General features: G+C 19.4%; 1 protein-coding gene across 13 annotated transcripts in view; it reads right to left on the bottom strand.

The window, feature by feature from the left end:
* The window catches only part of LOC122507102 (sodium-independent sulfate anion transporter-like), a 146,341-nt gene that overhangs the window by 5,603 nt on the left and 120,867 nt on the right, over nt 1-19,871 (bottom strand). For 12 of the 13 annotated variants that reach the window (XM_043619638.1, XM_043619634.1, XM_043619627.1 and 9 more), the window contains 6 exons: nt 17,833-18,011; nt 16,928-17,123; nt 7,681-7,874; nt 6,939-7,086; nt 6,274-6,432; nt 4,118-4,279 (listed from right to left, as the gene is read on the bottom strand). In XM_043619638.1, the coding sequence (XP_043475573.1) occupies nt 4,118-4,279; nt 6,274-6,432; nt 6,939-7,086; nt 7,681-7,874; nt 16,928-17,123; nt 17,833-17,913 (940 nt within the window). In that variant the 5' untranslated portion in view covers nt 17,914-18,011. Of the gene's footprint in view, nt 1-4,117; nt 4,280-6,273; nt 6,433-6,938; nt 7,087-7,680; nt 7,875-16,927; nt 17,124-17,754; nt 18,012-19,871 lie in introns of all 13 variants that reach the window. The other variant, XM_043619641.1, reaches the window with a different exon arrangement.

Below are 19,871 nucleotides of genomic sequence, written 5' to 3'. Positions count from 1 at the left end.
TTATTTTGTTTATTATTTTATTTATTATTTTGTTTATTATTTTATTTATTATTTTATTATTTACTGTATTATTATTTACTATTTTCTTTTTTAACGCAGTCTTTTTTTATCGAAATCGAATATAATTTTTTCGTTTTGAAATATAATTTGAACTAATTTCAAAACAAAAAAAAAAAAAAAAAATTATAAAAAAAAAAATAATTCCATGTTGAGTTTCATGTTAAGAAAAAAAAATTATTTATTTTTTTTTTATTTTTTTTTTTTTTGTGTCTTTTTGATACTTTCTCCTAATTTTCAATTCTGAATTAATTTTTAGTTAAATTGAATAAATTTTCATTAATAAAATAATTTTTATTTCAATACAAAATTTGTATTCTTCAGAGCAAATAATTTTTTTTCGAAATTTGTATTCAAAAGAAATAATTTTTATTGAAATCAAATTAATTTTATACTTTGAAATAATTTTCAACAATATTTTCTATATTTACAGAAAATATTAAAAATTCTGAACATTTCTTTGGAGTGTAAAAAAAAAAATAAGATCTCACTAAAATTACAAATCCAAACAAAATAACATCGTAATATATTTCTTTGGAGTGTTTAATATTATTTTGGAAAATGAAATATTCCTTTAGATATTTGAATATTTTTTTGGTTCATTTAATATTTTTTTTAAGTATTTAATATAATATGTAAATTAATATTCCCTTGACAATTTAATATTCCCCTGAAAACTTAATATTTCTTTGAAATATTTAATAATTCCTTCAAATGTTTAAAATTCCCTTTGAAAACTTAATATTTCTTTTGAATATTTAATATTTTTGTGTGAAAATACTTAAAATTTAATTTGAATATTTAATATTTCCTTTAAGTATACTTAATATTTCTTTTGAATTAATTAATATCCCTTTGGAATAATAAACTTTTCACACAGAAAATTCGATATTCGTTTAGATTAAGAATTTCTGAATTATAATTGAAATAAAAAGATTTAAAATATTCTTGTGGAATATTTTTGCAAATAAACATTTTTATTGAATATTTCAATGTTTTGTTGAAACTAAAAAATATTACTAGTAAAAAATATTAAAAATATTAAATAATATGGAAAAATATAAAAAAAATAATAAAATATAAAAAAGGATAACAAAAATCCCGAATATTTTGTGATTTGAATTGAAATTTTAATAAAATGAAAAAAATACAAAAATAATAAAATATTTAAAAAAAGTAATAAAAATCTCGAATAATTTATGATTTGATTTTGCAATTGAAAATTTTGATAAAATGAAAAAATACTAATACAGTTTTGTGATTCGAATTTGGAATTAAAATTCTAATAATAGGAAAAAAATACAAAAATAAATGAAGAATAAAATATTTTTTAAAAAATAATAAAAATTCCGAACTTCTTGTGATTTAAATTTTAAATCTTAATTTTTCCAGATTTAATAAATGCTTCAATTAAAAAAAAAGAAATGAAAAAAACAGAAAATCCACGAGAGCAGATAATTCCTAATTTCACTTTAAAAATTCATCTAATGGACTATCGGTATATAATCACGTGTTCAAATACCAGCCTTCGGATTGAACAAATACTAAAGACGGAATAAATGCACTAATATCATTTTCAGTCCCGCGCAATGGATCAGCAAACAGAAAGCAATTAAATTTAAATTCAATTCCTTATTTTTTTATTAATAAGATTATTATTAATTATTAATTATTAATAATTTAATAATAATATTTAATTTACGGTTTCGTCCAGTAAATTTTTTTAAATAAATAAATAAATATAAAAATAATATAATAATTTAATAATATTTAATTTACGGTTTCATGCAGTAAATTTTTTAAAATAAATAAATATCAAAATAATATAATAATTTTTGTATTAATTAAATAATTATAATTAATTATTATTATTATCAATTATATTCTGAATTAATTAATATTAAAATTGCTATTAATTTGGCAAATTTCTGTTTTCAAAAAAGACGCAAAAATAGCGGCAAAAAAAAAATGTAGAAAATTATTAAAAGTATAATTTTTACAAATTTTCTTTCCCTCTATTTGTAAAACCACGAGGTACAACATATGCGTCACTCGCACGTTGAATATATTTCTCTTTTATATATTTTTTCTTTGTTTTTTTTTTTTTTTGCACTCAACGTGTATTATTATATTCACTCTTGAAAATATTTATCTCAAAGAATAAAAAAATATTTATTTTTCTCAGTAGCTTTATAATAAAAAAAAAAATTCTTCTACATTATGTGAATAATAAATAAAAAATAAATTTTACGGAAAATTTGATAGTTTTCAACGTTTTCGTTTCTCTTTTTTTTTTATTTTTTTTTTGCAATTTTCCTCTCTGTTGTCTGCGACATCTAATGAACCATATAGGATTCAAGACGACGTGATCTCTCGAAATTATCTCGCGCGCGTGTGTGTGTGTGTGTCCCTTTTCTATCCGTATGCTGAACGTTTTCTTTTTCGAAAATCGACTGACCTTTAGCGTTTGAAATCGAAATTTACCGACAAAATTGGAAAATTCAGAAAATTTTTTTTAAAAATTTAAAAAATGTACAAAAAAAGTGCAAAAGAAAAATGAAAATAAAAATTTTATTTTGAAAATAAGCTTCGAAAAAAATTATTTTTTGAAAATAAAGATAAATTTTTTTTGTTATTTTTCCAGATGGGAAAAATTTCTATATTATTTATTTAAATTGCAATAAGCAAAAGGTAATAAATAATAAACAATTAATTAAAATCTATTAAAATAATATAGATTCAAATAAATGAATAAATTTTGCGTCAAATTTTGGGAAAAAGGAATAAAAAAAAAATTAAAAGAGGAGAGAAAGAGAAAATTTGAGAAATTAATTTATTATGAACCTTATCCAAAAAGGGAAATAAATTTTCCATGTAAAAATAAAATTTCTATTTTGAAGAAAAGTTTCAAAAAAAAATTTTTTTAAAAAATGATTTTATAAAAATGATTTTATAAAAATGTTTTTATAAAAAATGTTTTTGTAAAAAATTTTTTTGCTAAAAGAAAATTTTAAGAAACAGAAAAAGCAAAGAAAAAATTTAATTATTTTCGAAAAAATTTCATGAAAGAATTCAATTTTTTAAAATTCGTTACAAAAATTCAATTACTTTCAAAAAATTTCAAACAAGAATTTAATTTTTTCTTATCTTTATATAAAAAATTTCAATGGAATTCAATTCTTTTCTAAAATTTTAATAAATTCTTCAAGAAAATTCAATTATATTTATAAATAATAAAATTCTTTGCAAAAATTCAATTTTATTTCCTTTTAATTTTTAATAATATTTTTCGAGAAAATTCAATTATTTTCTAAAATTTGAATAAATTCTTTAAATCAATTCAATTATATTTATAAATAATAAAAATCTTTGCAAACATTCAATTATTTTCAACAAAATTTCACAAGAAAATTCAATTTTTTTTTAAATTCGTTACAAAAAATTAATTATTTTCAAAAAAAAATTTCATGAAAGAATTGAATTATTTTCTAAAATATTGTAATAAATCCTTCGAAACAATTCTATTATATTTAAAAATAGTAAAATTTTTTGCGAAAATTTAATTATTTTCACAAAAAATTCATGAAAGAATTAAATTTTTTAAAATTCGTTACAAAAATTCAATTATTTTTGAGAAAATTTCATGAAAGAATAAAAAGAAATTAAATTATAAATAAAAATAAAAAAAATTAAATAAATAAAAATAAAAAAAAAAAATAATAGATAAAATAAAATAAATAATAATAATATTTATAATATTAATAAATTTTGATTTGCAAATGAAAAAAAAAATAATTTTTTCTCTGCTTAAATTGAAAAAAATTGATTATTTTATCTAATTTATTTTTAATTTACTATTTATTATCATAATAAATTTTCCAATGAAAATAAATTAAAATCCGCATTGAAACAATAAAATTTTTGCGTTACATTTCTCAGAAGAAGAAGAAGAAGAAGAAAAAAAAGGTGGAAAAAAATTTAGAAAGATTAGAGAAGAGAGAAAGAGAAGATTTGAGAAGTTAATTTATTATGAAACTTATCCAAAAGAGGAATAAATTACCTGTGAAAATTCCCCCAAGAGGTGATTTTACTCCCGATGCGTGATTTACGGCTGTTCTAGTAAAGGAACCTGTTACCGGCATTGAGCGCACAAAAGATCCCATAATGTTACAAATACCAAGCGCTAACATTTCTTGCGTGACATCCAAGGATCTCCCCTTAGCTACAGTTATAGTGAAGATGTAATTTTTATAATGGACCACAAGCAAAAAAAAAAAATAATTCTTTTATAACGATTTATTTACAAATATTTTTCACAATTAAAAAATTATTGTCGAGAAATTATTTACTAGGTGTGCGGAAATTTAATTAACTTCCCTAAATTATGTATTTTTTTGTATAAATCAGAAAGAAAATAAATTTGATAAAAAAATGAAATTTGTTTCTCTATTTTTTAAGTATTTTATTTTTTTTTTTTTTTGAAAAAAGAAAATAATTAAAATATAAGTTATTATTTTTTTCACAATCACTCAATTATTCATTTTAACAAAAAAAACGATAAAATAATATTTTTATAAAAGAGAAAAAATAATAAATTTGTAAAGAAATTTTATTTATGGAGAGTTAAATTTTTTTTTTCTAAATAGAAGCAAATAAAATCAAGAATGAAGAAAGAAGAAAAAAAAAGTTGAATAGAAATATCTAATATATTGATAAAAAAAAAATACAATTTTAGTAAATAATTAAAATTTAAAATAATAAAATAGTAAAAGGATAAAAAAATGAAAAGTAAAATTATAAAATAGAAAAATAGTAAAAAAAAGTAATAAAAAGTAAAAAGGAAAATGGAAAATAATAAAAAAACAAAAAGTAAAATAATTAAAAAATGAAAAATAAAAAGAATAATAAAAATAATAGAAAAGTGTAGAAAATATACAAATGCAAAAATTTAATAACATTCAAAAAAATTTCATGAAAGAATTCAATTTTTTAAAATTCGTTACTAAAATTCAATTACTTTAAAAAAATTTCATGAAAGAATTTAATTTTCTCTTATCTTTATAAAAAATTTCAATAGAATTCAATTATATTTATAAATAAAAAAATTCTTTGCAAAAATTAAATTTTTTAAAAATTTTCAATAGGTAATATTTTTCGAGAAAATTCAATTATTTTCTAAAATTCTAATAAATCCTTTGAATCAATTCAAGTATATTTATAAATAATAAATTCCTTTTCAAAAATTCAATTATTTTCAAAAAAAGATTTACGACAGAATTCAATTTTTTGTTAATTGGTTATAAAATAATTCAAACAGAATTCGCAATTATTTTTTAAAAATTTTAATAAATCCTTTTGAATCAATTCAATTATATTTATAAATAATAAAAATTCAATTATTTTCAAAAAAAGATTTACGACAGAATTCAATTTTTTGTTAATTGGTTATAAAATAATTCAAACAGAATTCAATTATTTTTTTAAAATTTTAATAAATCCTTTGAATCAATTCAATTATATTTATAAATAATAAAAATTCCTTTCCAAAAATTCAATTATTTACAAAAAAATTTTACGAAATAAAAATAATTCAATTTTTCTCAATTTGTTATAAAATAATTCAACAGAATTCAATTATTTTCTAAAAGTTTAATAAAATTTATTATGTAATTAAATATTTTTTTTCAATTATTAACAAACATGATTTTTTTTTAAAAACTTAAAAGAAATTTTTCATAACATTCAATTAATTTCAAAATTTTTAATTAAAAATATTAAAAAAACTCCATTATTTAAAAAAAAAATGGAAATAAATTATTCAAAATAATTTAATTAAGATTTTCAAAAATTTTCGTTAAAATTCTTTACAAAAATTCAATGATTTTCAATATATTAATTTTAAAATCGAAAAAAATATTAAAAACGAAAAATTATTTAAAAATTTAGGAAACAAAGAAGCAAAGGCAAACAATAACTTATTTCAAACTGCGAACAGATTACCGGAATACAACGATTATTAATTTCTTATTTTTCTATTTTTTATTTTCTATTTCTAGAAATAGAATTCTTTTTTATTTTCTTTCTTTTCTATTTTTCGTTTCTTGTTTATTTTTTTATTTTTGAATTCTTCCTATTTTCTTAGCTTGTCTCGCGAATAAATAAATAATTAAGTAAACTAATAAAACTTATATTTAAAAATAAAATAAAAATACTCACAAAAAATTTTCGAGATGGCGATATGTTCAATTGTCGAGATAATGGGAACAGTAAATAAAGTTGTGCCCATTATTTTTGTCATTTGGTAAAAATTAATTGTACCATTTTTCGTTGAAAACGGTGGAAATGAAAATGGCGGTAGTCCCTGTGTCATTGTACCTGAAAAGAAAATTTTATTTTCAATACAATTTGCTTTAAAAAACTAAAATATTTTTTATTAAATTGTAATTAAATTAATAATTTTTCATTTTTAATGAAATTAATTTAATTTTTAATTTTAAAAATGAATTGAAAATCAAATTTAATTAATTTAATTTTTATCTTGACTCAAAAATAATTTAAATTAAATTAAATTAAATTAAATAAAAATAAAAATAAAAATAAAAATAAAAATAAAAATAAAAATAAAAATTATAATAATAATAATAATAATAATAATAATAATAATAATAATAATAATAATAATAATAATAATTAATAAATTAAAATTTAAATTTAAATTAAATAAATTTAATTTTTAACTTGAACCTGAAACTTAATTAAAAATTAAATGAATTTAATTTTTAACTTGACTTAAAAATTAATGAAAAATTAAATAAAATTAAATATTTAATTTAAATTTAATTTTCAATTTAAAAGAAAAATTATTTAAAAGAAAACACTACCTGTTAGTTTAAACGGTTCCGAATTATTAATAGCGTAAAATATAAAGGCCAATAATGCACCACCAGTGACGACTATTGCATTACGACTAATTACAATTGTCCACGATAATTTTTCGTACCATAAACCCGCTCTACGACCGGGAATATTCTCCAAAATAAAAGGAAAAATTAATTATTCTTCAAATTATTGTGTTGAAAATTATTGAAAATTATATTCAAAATAATAAAAATGATAATAATGATAAAAATAATTTATTCATTTACTATTTACTACTTAAACAAAAAAAAATAAAAATAGATACAAAAAAGAAATAAATATGTAAATAATTATAATAACAACAATAATTAGAGTGATAGTAATAATTAAAAGAATAATAAAAATAATAATAAAAAAATAATTAAAAAAATAATAAAAAAAATAAAGATAATAAAGATAATAATATTAATAATAATAAAAAAATAATAAAAAAAATAAAGATAATAAAAATAATAATATTAATAATAATAAAAAAATAATAAAAAAAATAAAGATAATAAAGATAATAATATTAATAATAATAAAAATATTGAAAGAAGAAGAAAATAATAATAGTAACAATGACAAAAGAAGAGTGATAATAAAAAACAATAAAAATACACTACTCTTTGAATTGGAAGAAAAAATGTTTTCGTCTTTTTTTTCCCTTTGTATATTCTATATTGAAAAATCGATGACAATCGAATATTGAAACGATATACATACCTTCATGAGCACTAAAAGTGCAATGGTGCTAATGCCAAGGACCGTATCCCACAATCTATATTCGGAAAAATTGAGAAAAGAGAAATTCCCGGAAATTCCCACAAGTGGTTTCAATTGTGAAGAAGCTATGCTAATAGCGGCTGCCGCTGTAAAACCCGTGATAACCGGAAATGATATGAAATCCAGTAAAAAGCCTGCGGAAATAGAAAGGAAAAATAATATTAATTACATAAATGGGTTAAATTGTTATTATGATAAATATGATTAAAAAGAAAAACAAAATTGGAAATCATTATTATAGGTATTATAATTATTATTATTATATTATTATTATTTTTATTATTATTATAGTTATTATTATAGGTATTTATTTTTATATATTTGAAGCGAAAAAAAATATCGCGTCTGACTGTAAATTGACTGTTACTACTTGCAATAATATTTGATTAGTAATTTTTCCTCTAAAAAAAATTTAACAATTAATTTAGGAAAAAGTTCTATTAATTTTTAATTAACTTTATCGAATTCTAAATAAAATTCGGAATAAAATTTTTAGTAGGACTAAAATTGACCTCTCCTATTTTTTGTCTGACTAAACTTAACCTCTACTACTGATTGTCCGACTATAGTTAATTTCTACTACTATTTTCGTCTGGCTATAAATTGACCTCTACTACTTTCTTCGTCTGACTATAATTGATCTCTACTAATTTTCCGTCTGACTACAATTGACATTTACTCCTTTTTTCGTCTGATTATAATTTACCTTCACCACTTATTCGGTTTGGCGAAAATTGACTTTTACTTTTTTTCTTGGTCTGACTAAAATTGACCACCACTACTTTCTGTCTGACTAAAATTGGCCTTTTCTATTTTTTTGTCTGACTAAAATTGACCTGTACTACTTTTTTCGTCCAACACTTTCCAGACTTCGCACTCGATAATTAATTTTTTTAAAGTAGCAAAAAGTATCCTTCAAAAACTAAAAAAAAAAAAAAATAGTAAAATACTGACAAAAATTGCATTCTATATTTTATTTTCCTCATCTTGTGACGTCCCAAGGTACTCAAACCCAATAGAATTTCTTATTATTATCACATATTAACATTTTGCCTGAATTTATAGATATATTTTAATCATTATAAAATTGAGTATCGGGATCAGAGAGACATTTTACTTAGAATTCTTCTAGATTATGCGTTCTTCTAAATAAATTATTAACTCATATTCTTTAATTTTTATGTTTATATCTATCGTCGAAATAATAATATAATGCATAGTTGTAATAAGCGATACTTATATGTACTTATATAGTTAAATTAGTTTTTCTCTTGTTATATTAGGTATTGTAGTTATAAAATTTGCTTCTTTCTCATCGTCTTAAACATTCTTAAAATAACAAGGATTTGCGTAGGAAAATATTATTTTGTCTTAAATTTAAACACTTTATGTAGAAAGCCTTAAGCTGTTTTTGTCAATTTTATAACAGCTTATGCAAAAGATAGTTCGGGTTGCCTAGAAGGGGATCATTGTAAATAGATCTATACATACTGGACAAAAAGACAACTGCTCTAAAGAGATAATCGTTCGAGGATTTCTAAAGGACAAAATTACATCGTCTCCACCTTCCTGCCTAAGGCCCAATAAAATGTAATTTTGGGATCAATTGCCACTGGATCAGGACGGACGCGCAAAGACCTAAGAAAACAACCAGGACCATTATCGTTTCCATAAAATCAGCTTCTTTCTTAATGAGCCTCACCAACACAGGCCCAAATTTTGTCTATCCCCACCATCACTGCGTAGGGGTGGAATTTTTACCCAAATTAAGAAGAAGGGACCCAATAGGAATACTTGGATCAGCCCATTTTCCTCATCAACGGAAAGGGCAGTTTTTCCAAATTCAGACTTGCTAAAAATGAAAGGATCAGTTTTTGCAAAGTCTTCTTCCCGGTTGTACCTTTGGTCGCGCCCGAGTTGGAGCTGGAGAGTTTGGCTGTCCAGGAACACCTTCGAGGAACCAGTTTTACTTTTGTTCTCTCAAAGAAACCGAGTTCGAGTTCTCTCTTGGAGCAGAAGTCTAGGCGTTTAGTTACCCTATAAAAATCTAGAGAAATTTTCCCCTTTGGGTCACCTTCGGGCTGTCGATTGCTGGGATATTTGGTAAAATAAATAAATTGTATACTGATATATTTCTCCTTTAAAATCTTGTGTTCTTATTTAAATTTCTTTCTAACTTATTTCATGTAGAATTAATTTTTCTATTTGTTTATTCACGTTTTTCTTTTCTATTAAATATTAAATTCCATTCTATAAATTAATTAAATTAGATTGTTGAAGTAAAAGAAGAATTAGGTGAGACCTCTCTTAAATCAGGATTAATCCCACTTTCCTTTACTTACCGCTCGGTAAAGGAAATTTATAAATTTCTAATTGTTTATTTGACAGTTGATTCTATTCATTAAATTTTAAATAGGAAAAATTGTCCATTACGTAACAATCTTTTCACTAATATTTCCTTTTTTCTTATTCTGCTAATAAATTGAATTCCTTCAACAAATTTTATTATTCATGAATAAAATTTTATAAAAATTTTTAAATAATTAATTTCTTTCGACTAATTTTATGCAAATTCTAATTTAAATAATTGACATCTTGAAAAATTTTTATTATTCATAAAAAGAATTGAATTCTTAAGAAGATTTTTACAACAAATTTTTTTAATAATTGAATTCTAAAAAAAATATTGAAATTTTATGAAAATAGTAGACATTGAAAATCATTAAATTGCGAAAAGTTTTTAAAAATAATTAAATTTTACAAGGAATTGAATTACAATTTTTGACAATAATTGAATTCTTGCAAATGATTTTATTAGAATTTTTTAAAATAATTGAATTTTCAAGAAGAAATTTATTAATTTTAAAAATAATTGAATTCTCGTGAAATTGTTATTTATCATTAATAATTGAATTCTTTTGAAGAATTATTTCAACAGAAAATAATTGAATTCTTGGGAAGAATTTTATATAAAATCTAAAAGAATAATTGAATTATTACAAAAAAATGTAATTAAAATAGTATTTAAAATAAATAAATAAATAATTGATTTCTTTCGAACAATTTTATTAAAATATTTGAAAATAATTGAATTCTTGTAAAAAATTCTAAAATTTTTGTAAATAATTGAATTCTTCCAAAGAATTGTTAAAAAAACATTTTTTCTAAATAATTAAGTTTTTCGAGGAATTGCAATTAAATTTTTAAGAATAATTACATTTTTTGAGCAATTCCTCTAAAATTGTATTAAAAATATTTGAAATCCTGTCATGAATTTTATTATTTATTAAATTCCTTGAGAAGAATTTTATTATTTATGAAAATAATTGAATTCTTGTTTAGAATTTTATCAAAAATTTTTTTAAAAACTTAATTGAATTCCTATGGAGATTTTATTATTTATGAAAATAATTAAATTTTGCAAAAAATTTTATTAAAATGCCACAAAATAATTGAATTTTCGGGAATAATTTTGTTATTTATCTTTAATAATTGAATCCTTTTGAAGAATTATTTGAACAAAAAATAATTGAATTCTTGGGAAGAATTTTATTAAAATTTAAAAAAATAATTGAATTATTACCAAAAAAATTAATTAAAATAGCTAGTATTTAAAATAATTGATTTCTTTCGAAACATTTTATTAAAAATTTAAAATATTTGAAAATAATTGAATTCCTGTGAAAAATTTTAATATTTTTGTAAATAATTAAATTCTTCCAAAGAATTGTTAAAAAAACATTTTTTTTAAAATAATTAAGTTTTTCGAGAAATTGCAATTAATTAATTAATTAATTTTTAAAAATAATTACATTTTTTGAGCAATTCCTCTAAAAATTGTATTAAAAATAATTGAAATCTTGTGATGAATTTTATTATTTATAAATATATTTGAATAGTTGCTAAGAATTTCATTAAAATTTTCAAAAATAATAAATTGAATTCGTTTGAGAAGAATTTTATTATTTATGAAAATAATTGAATTGCGGAAAATTTTATTAAAAACATTTAAAAAGAATTGAATTTCTGTTAAAAAAAATTTTTTTTATTTTTTAAAATAATTGAATTCTTGTTTAGAATTTTATCAAAAATTTTTTTAAAAACTTAATTGAATTCCTATGGAGATTTTATTATTTATGAAAATAATTAAATTTTGCAAAAAATTTTATTAAAATGCCTCGAAATAATTGAATTTTCGGGAATAATTTTGTTATTTATCTTTAATAATTGAATCCTTTCGAAGAATTATTTATGTAAATAATTGAATTCTTGGGAAGAATTTTTATATAAAATCTAAAAGAATAATTGAATTATTACAAAAAAAATTAATTAAAATATCTAGTATTTGAAATAATTGATTTCTTTCGAACCATTTTATTAAAATATTTGAAAATAATTGAATTCCTGTGAAAAATTTTAATATTTTTGTAAATAATTAAATTCTTCCAAAGAATTGTTAAAAAAACATTTTTTTTTAAATAATTAAGTTTTTCGAGAAATTGCAATTAATTAATTAATTAATTTTTAAAAATAATTACATTTTTTGAGCAATTCCTCTAAAATTGTATTAAAAATAATTGAAATCTTGCGATGAATTTTATTATTTATAAATATATTTGAATAGTTGCTAAGAATTTCATTAAAATTTTCAAAAATAATAAATTGAATTCGTTTGAGAAGAATTTTATTATTTATGAAAATAATTGAATTGCGGAAAATTTTATTAAAAACATTTAAAAAGAATTGAATTTCTGTAAAAAAATTTGTTATTTTTTAAAATAATTGAATTCTTCATGAGAATTTTATAAACATTGTTTTAAATAATTAAATTTCTCGAAATATAATAAATATTATGAAAATTTTATTTTAAAGAATTGAATTCTTGTAAAAAAAACTTAATTTGTGAAAATAATTGAATTCTTCGATGAGTTTTATTATTTATGAAAATAATTGAATTCTTGCTTAGAATTTTATCAAAAATTAGTTTTAAAAAATTGAATTTCTATGAAAAATGTTATTATTAGTGAAAGTAATTTAATTATTGTGAAGAATTGTATAAAAATTTTGTTAAATAATTGATTTTTTTGAAATTATTTTGAAAATACTATTCTAAAGTAATTGAATTTCTGTGAAAATTTTATCATTTATGAAAATAATTGAATTTCGAATGAATTTTATCAATTCTTTTTCTAAATGATTGAATTGTTTTGCGAAATTTGATGAAAATACTAAAAAAATAATTGAATATCGAATATTTTTTGAAAATAATTGAATCGTTTTTTAAAGAATTTAAATTATAATTTTTGAGAATACTTTTTAGTTTTGCCACTTTTTTGTCTGACTAAAATTAACCTCAATTGTTTTTTGTGGTCTGAATAAAATTAACCTCTATTGTTTTTTTTTTGGTCTGACTGTTTTTGGTTTCTCAAAAATTTACTTCTATTTTTCTTGGTCTGCGTCTGACTAAAATTTACGAATTGCAAGAGTTGAAATTTCTATTTGCCTGACAAAAAAGAAAAATTTAAACCGAAAATATAGAAATAAACGTTAAATAAATAAATAGAAATAAATAAATCAATAGAGATAAATAAATGAACGTTAAATTGCGTTAAATAAACAAATACGAATAAAGTATTATCGTTTACATTTCTCCCTTTTTTTTTTTTTTTTTTGCTTTATTGAAAATTCGAAATCCATATTTCTGTAATAAAACCACGTGGCACTATAACGTCAGCTGAGTATAACGGAGGGTTAAATGAAACATAAGTGCACATGATTGGAGCGATCCTTACATATGTGTTTGTGCAGGGATCTAGTTGTTAGGTAACGTGCATAAACCCGCTTTTTGGATTCAATCAAATGTGAATTTAATTTCTCTTGCGCAATACCTCTGATACAAATACACACACGCGTATACATCTCATCCGTAAGACACAGATTCACGTGGATGATATTACATAGATTTATAATAATGTAATAAAATAAAAATATCAAATTTCTATCTACTTCCATTTTATTGACTTGAATAAAAAAATTATTTCAAAAAAAAAAATATTTAAATCTATTGAAGAAGTTAACAATCTCTACGAATCAATTGTTAACTTCTTCCACCTTTACAATATTAATTACCGAATAATAAATTCCCTTCATTTAAAAAAAAATATTTATTTCATAATATACAAGTAATCGTTTATTTGATTCAAATAAATTTTCTCCCCAGTGTAAATAATTGATTACAGAAAAAATTTCAGATTTTCATAGTCAAATGGAATGATAATAAATGATAAAAGAATGAAAAAAAGAACAGACTTTGCACTCGATAATTAATTTTCAAAAAGTATCTTTCAAAGTACAAAAAAGTAGTAAAAAAGTAGCTATGGAAAAATTAATCTTGACGACCAAAAAAAAATTATTTTACACACAATTCACAAAACTGACAAAAATTCCATTCATCTATATTTTATTTTCCTGACTTTTTCCTAATTCTTATCAAAAATATTTACTTTTTTCTTATCCTGACAATGTCTGTGACAATAAATTGAATTCCTACAACGAATGTTATTATTCATGAAAGAATTTAAATATAAAAATAATTTAATTCTTGCGAAGAATTTTATAAAATTTTTTAAATAATTTATTTCTTTTCACTAGTTTTATGCAAATTCTAATTTAAATAATTCAATTCCTGAGAAATACAATTCATTTTTATTATTCATGAAAATAATTGAATTATTACGACGATTTTTACGACAAATTTTTAAAAAATTGAATTCTATTTGAAAGTTCTATGAAATTAGTAGAAAATTGAAAATCATTGAAATGCGAAAAGTTTGTAAAAATAATTCAATTTTACAAAGAATTCAATTAAAATTTTCGACAATAATTGAATTCTTGTAAATGATTTTATTAGAATTTTTTAAAATATAATTGAATTTCCAAGAAGAGTTTTTAAAAATAATTGAATTCTTATGATGAATAAATGTTATTTATGAAAATAATTGAATTTTGCAAAGAATTTTATATTAAAATGCCTGAAAATAATTGAATTTTCGGGAATAATTTTCTTATTCATCGAAATAATTGAATCCTTTCGAAAAATTATTTATGTAAATAATTGAATTCTTGGTAAGAATTTCATTAAAATCTATAAAAGAATAATTGAATTATTTAAAAAAAAAATTTAATTAAAATAGTATTTAAAATAAATGATTTGTTTCGAACAATTTTTTAAAAATATTTGCAAATAATTGAATTCCTGTGAAAAATTCTAAAAATTTTGTAAATAATTGAATCTTCTAAAGAATTATAAAAAAACTATTTTTTAAATAATTGATATTTTCAAGGAATTGAAATTATACTTTTAAGAATAAATTCTTAAAAGTAGAATTTCATTTCCTAATTACATTTTTTGAACAATTTCTCTAAAATTGTATTAAAAATAATTGCAATCCTGCCATGAATTTTATTATTTATTAAATTTCTTGAGAAAGAATTTTATTATTTATGAAAATAATTGAATTGCGAAAAATTTTATTAAAAATGTATTAAAAAGAATTGAATTGCTGTGAAAAAAATTGTTATTTTTGAAAATAATTGAATTCTTCAAAAGAATTTTATAAACATTGTTTTAAATATTTAAATTATTCGAAAAATAATAAATATTATGAAAATTTTATTTTAAATAATTGAATTCTTGTTAAAAAAAATGTATTTGTGAAAATAATTGAATTTTGCAAAGAATTTTATTAAAATGCCTCAAGATAATTGAATTTTCAGGAATCATTTTGTTATTTATATTACATAATTGAATCCTTTTAAGAATTATTTCAACAAAAAATAATTAAATTCTTGAGAAGAATTTTATTATAATCGAAAAGAATAATTGAATTATTACAAAAAAATTTAATTAAAATAGTATTTAAAATAATTGATTTCTTTCGAACAATTTTATCAAAATATTTCAAAATCATTGAATTCCTGATGGGAAAAATTTTTAATATTTTTGTAAATAATTGAATTCTTCCAAAGAATTTTAAAATAACATTTTTTTTTAAATAATTGCCTTTTTCTCGAGGAATAGAAATTCAAATTTTAAGAATAATTACATTTTTCGAGCAATTCTTGTAAAATTGTATTGAAAATAATTGAAATCCTGCGATGAATTTTTTTTATTTACGAAAATAATTGAATTCTTTGAGAATAATTTTATTATTTATGAAAATAATTGAATTGCGGAAAATTTTATTAAAAACATTTAAAAAGAATTGAATTTCTGTGAAAAAAATTTGTTATTTTTGAAAATAATTGAATTCTTCATAAGAATGTTTACAAACATTGTTTTAAAGAATTGAATTTTTCGAAATATAATAAATAATATGAAAATTTTTGTTTTAAATAATTGAATTCTTGTGAAAAATTTTATTTGTGAAAATAATTGGATTTTTCAATTAATTAATTTAAAATAGTATTAAAAATAATTGAAATTCTTTGATGGGTTTTATTATTTATGAAAATAATTCAATTCTTGCTTAGAATTTTATGAAAATTTTTTTTTTAAAAATTGAATTTCCATGAAAATGGTTATTATTAGTGAAAGTATTTGAATTATTGTGAAGAATTGTATAAACATTTTGTTAAATAATTGATTTTTTCGAAATTTTTTTGAAAATGCTATTCTAAAAATAATTTATTTTATTTATAAAAAAAATTTTTTTTAATTTCTATTATTTTATTATTTATGAAAATAATTGAAATTTTGGATGAATTTTATCATTTTATTTGTAAATAATTGAATTCTTTTGCGAAATTTGATGAAAATACTAGATATTGAAAATAATTGAATATCGAATATTTTCTGAAAATAATTGAATCGTTTTAAATAATTTTGATTATAATTTTTGAAAATACTTTTTTTGTGAAAATAAAATTTTTTCTTTTGAAAATAAAATTCATTTTTCAAAAAAAGAGTTTAAAAAAATGTCATGTTTGAAAAAATATTTTTACCATTAAAAATATATAAAAATTAGAAATAAATAAATAAAGTGAAAAAAAAAATATTTTGACTTACAGAACTGCGGAGAAATTTGTAAGTAGCAAGAGTCCCGTAAATTTCTTTGATCAAACTGATTTTCGATTTACTTTGAAAATTGAGAGCGTAGTGCGGTTTTAGCATTACAGTTCCACTCACCTAAATGAAAGACTCCTAAGAGAGCGATGAAGCATCCCTTTAGAAAACATATCAGAACTGCCATATCCGCTCCGTACTCAACGACAAGAGGTCTCACCATCACCGCCATAATTGCCGTTGGTCCTATTGTTATATTTTTACATGATCCAAATATCGTGTAGACAAATGACGCCATGAAACTCGAATACAGGCCATACTACAAAAACATTTTTTTTTTTTTTTTTTTTTTTTTTTTTTTTTTTTTAATATAATAATTAAACTAAACTTTTTACTTAATTTTTTTAAAAAGAAAATTAGCAATTCTTAAAATAATAGAACGAAAAATATTTCGAATTCAATTTTATTTTCATAAAAATAAAATATAAATTGGAATTTTAATAAATTTTAATAAATAAATTTTTATTTTAATAAAACTACCCAAATATTCAAGTTGCTGTTAGAAATATATTTAATAATTATATTTAAAGAAACATTTCTAAGGCCAAATAGAAATGTTTTTGCAACATTTCGATTTAAAAAAAAAATACTTTTTATTCTTTGTGAAAATTTCACGAATTCTGACCCTAAATATACAAGTAATCCAGTTATATTTGAAACAAAGAATTTTCTTTTAAGTTTCAACAATTTCTTATTTATTTTATTTCCAAAAAAGATGATAGTTATCCTTTTATCGAAATAAAATGTATAAAAATAAAATAGAAGATTTTTCACATATTTATTTGTATTTTTGTATTTAAAAAAAAAAAAAAAAAAAAAAATACTCTGGATTTATTTGACTGTGCGTCAAACTAGCCCCGGGGTCAAAATTTAATGATACCATACTATACCTATTAAAGCAGGATATCTATCACTAGGAATTGTGTAATTAGACGAACAATCAGTTAGGTCATAAGTGGATCATGTACCTCAGGACCTAAACCAGCAACAATGCCGTAAGCAATTCCTTGAGGTATTGCTGTTAAACCAACTGTAATACCAGCCAACATGTCCTCAAGCAGCCAAGATTTTTTATAATCACGCAGCCAATATAAAATTGGTATTCTTCGCGTTAGATAGTTATTCAATGAAAATCTCCTCCATTTCTCTGGAAAAACAGAAAAAAAAGAAGAAAAATTAACAAAAGAAAAAATTTTTTTTCTCAAAAAAAAAAAAGAAAATGGCGCGTGAAACATTTTTTTTTCTATTTTTATTTCGAAAAAAAGAAAATGACAATGTTCTTCACAATAGATTCGATTATATCTCTCGATACATTATAACAGGCGTTTCTCTTTGTTATTTTAGAAGAAAAAGTGTGCTCTACAACATTTGAAAAGAAAGATTGCAATCTTTTTTCTTTCTTTTTTTTTTTTTTTTTTTTTTGCTTTTTAAAATCCAAACACTATCTCTACGATACTTTATAAATGTTTGCAATTATTATGCATAATCGAGAGAATTAAAGAGAATTATGTAAAATAATATCAAAAAAATGTGGAAAAAAATGTTAAAGTTAATACAATAATATTTTAAGAGAGGAAATAAAGTTTCATTAAAATACAATTATTAAAAATTTTTTTCTTGAAATTCTTTTCAATAGAAAATTTTTAATATTTTTAATTAAAAAAATAAAAAAATTTATTAAAAAATAAAAAAATTTATTAAAATTTAAAAAAATTTAACGTTAAATAATTTTTAATATTAAAACTGACTTTTATGCGCATTATACTTTATATTTACATTATATTCTATTTTATTTTATTTTAGAAGAAAATGATTAAAAAGCGACTTTTATTCTCGTTTTCAAAAAAAATTCTCTTTTTATTTTTTCATTATTCTGCAAAATAATATATTTTTTTGTTATTAAGTTTTTCGATCTTTCAGTGATAAACAATAATTTTTTTGTTGTACAACTTTTAATCATTGTATTTTTTTATTAAAAAATATTGTTTGCTATATTAAAAAATTAATTTTTAAGTTTTCAACTTCGTTTTTGTATTTATTTTTCAAAATAATAATTTTTCCAAACATTTTCAAATAGAAATGGAAATATTTTGCAAAATTGAAAAATCATTTGTTTATTTAATAAAAAAAAAATGGTTAAAAATTTAGCAAAAAATTTATTGTTTTTTGAAAACATAAAGCAAAATGTTCTTTATTTTTAAGATTTTTTGTTGGCCGTATTAAATTCTAAATAAAAATAATTTATAAAATTTACAAAAATAATTTACTAAAGTATTTACGAACTAAATTTCCAAATGAAATTTAGAAACAAAATTTTAAAATCGAATTTAAAAAAAAACAAAATTATATGTAAATCGAAATTTAGATAATGAGAATTCTTAATGAATTTAGAAATTTAATTTCGAAAGACTCAAAATTTCTGTAATGAAAATTTCGTAATTAAATTTCTAACTAAAATTTGAAAATGTAAAATAAATATTACCAAAAAGAATTTATGAATATTTATATATATAAAAAAAAAAAAAAAAATTTCTAGATAAAAAATAAAATTTTCTGAATGAAGAAAACAAAATTTCTAAATAAAATTTAATCCTATTTTTTAAAATTATAAATAAAAAAGAATAAAATTTCTAAACAAAAAAAATAAATAAAAATAAATTAAAGAATAAATAAATAGTAAAAATATTTTCCATTCACAAATTTTTTACAAGAATTCAATTATTTTCAATGTAATTTTAAATATTTTAATACCATTTCTCAAAAGAATTCAATTATTTTCAAATTTTTTTAATGACAATTCTGCGCTAGATTTCAATTATTTTCAATATAATTTTAAATATTTTAATACTATTTCTCAAAAGAATTCAATTATTTTCAAATATTTTAATGAAAATTCTGCGCTAGATTTCAATTATTTACAAAAAATTTTAATGAAATTCTTTGCGGAAATTCAATTATTTTTAAAAATTTTAATAAATTTCTTTGTATGAATTCAATTACTTTTAAA

This window comes from Leptopilina heterotoma, unplaced genomic scaffold (genome assembly GCF_015476425.1).
Source record: "Leptopilina heterotoma isolate Lh14 unplaced genomic scaffold, ASM1547642v1 Lhet_45, whole genome shotgun sequence".
In the NCBI taxonomy this organism is placed as follows: Eukaryota; Metazoa; Arthropoda; class Insecta; order Hymenoptera; family Figitidae; genus Leptopilina; species Leptopilina heterotoma.
This window is presented reverse-complemented; position numbering and strand designations above follow the sequence as displayed.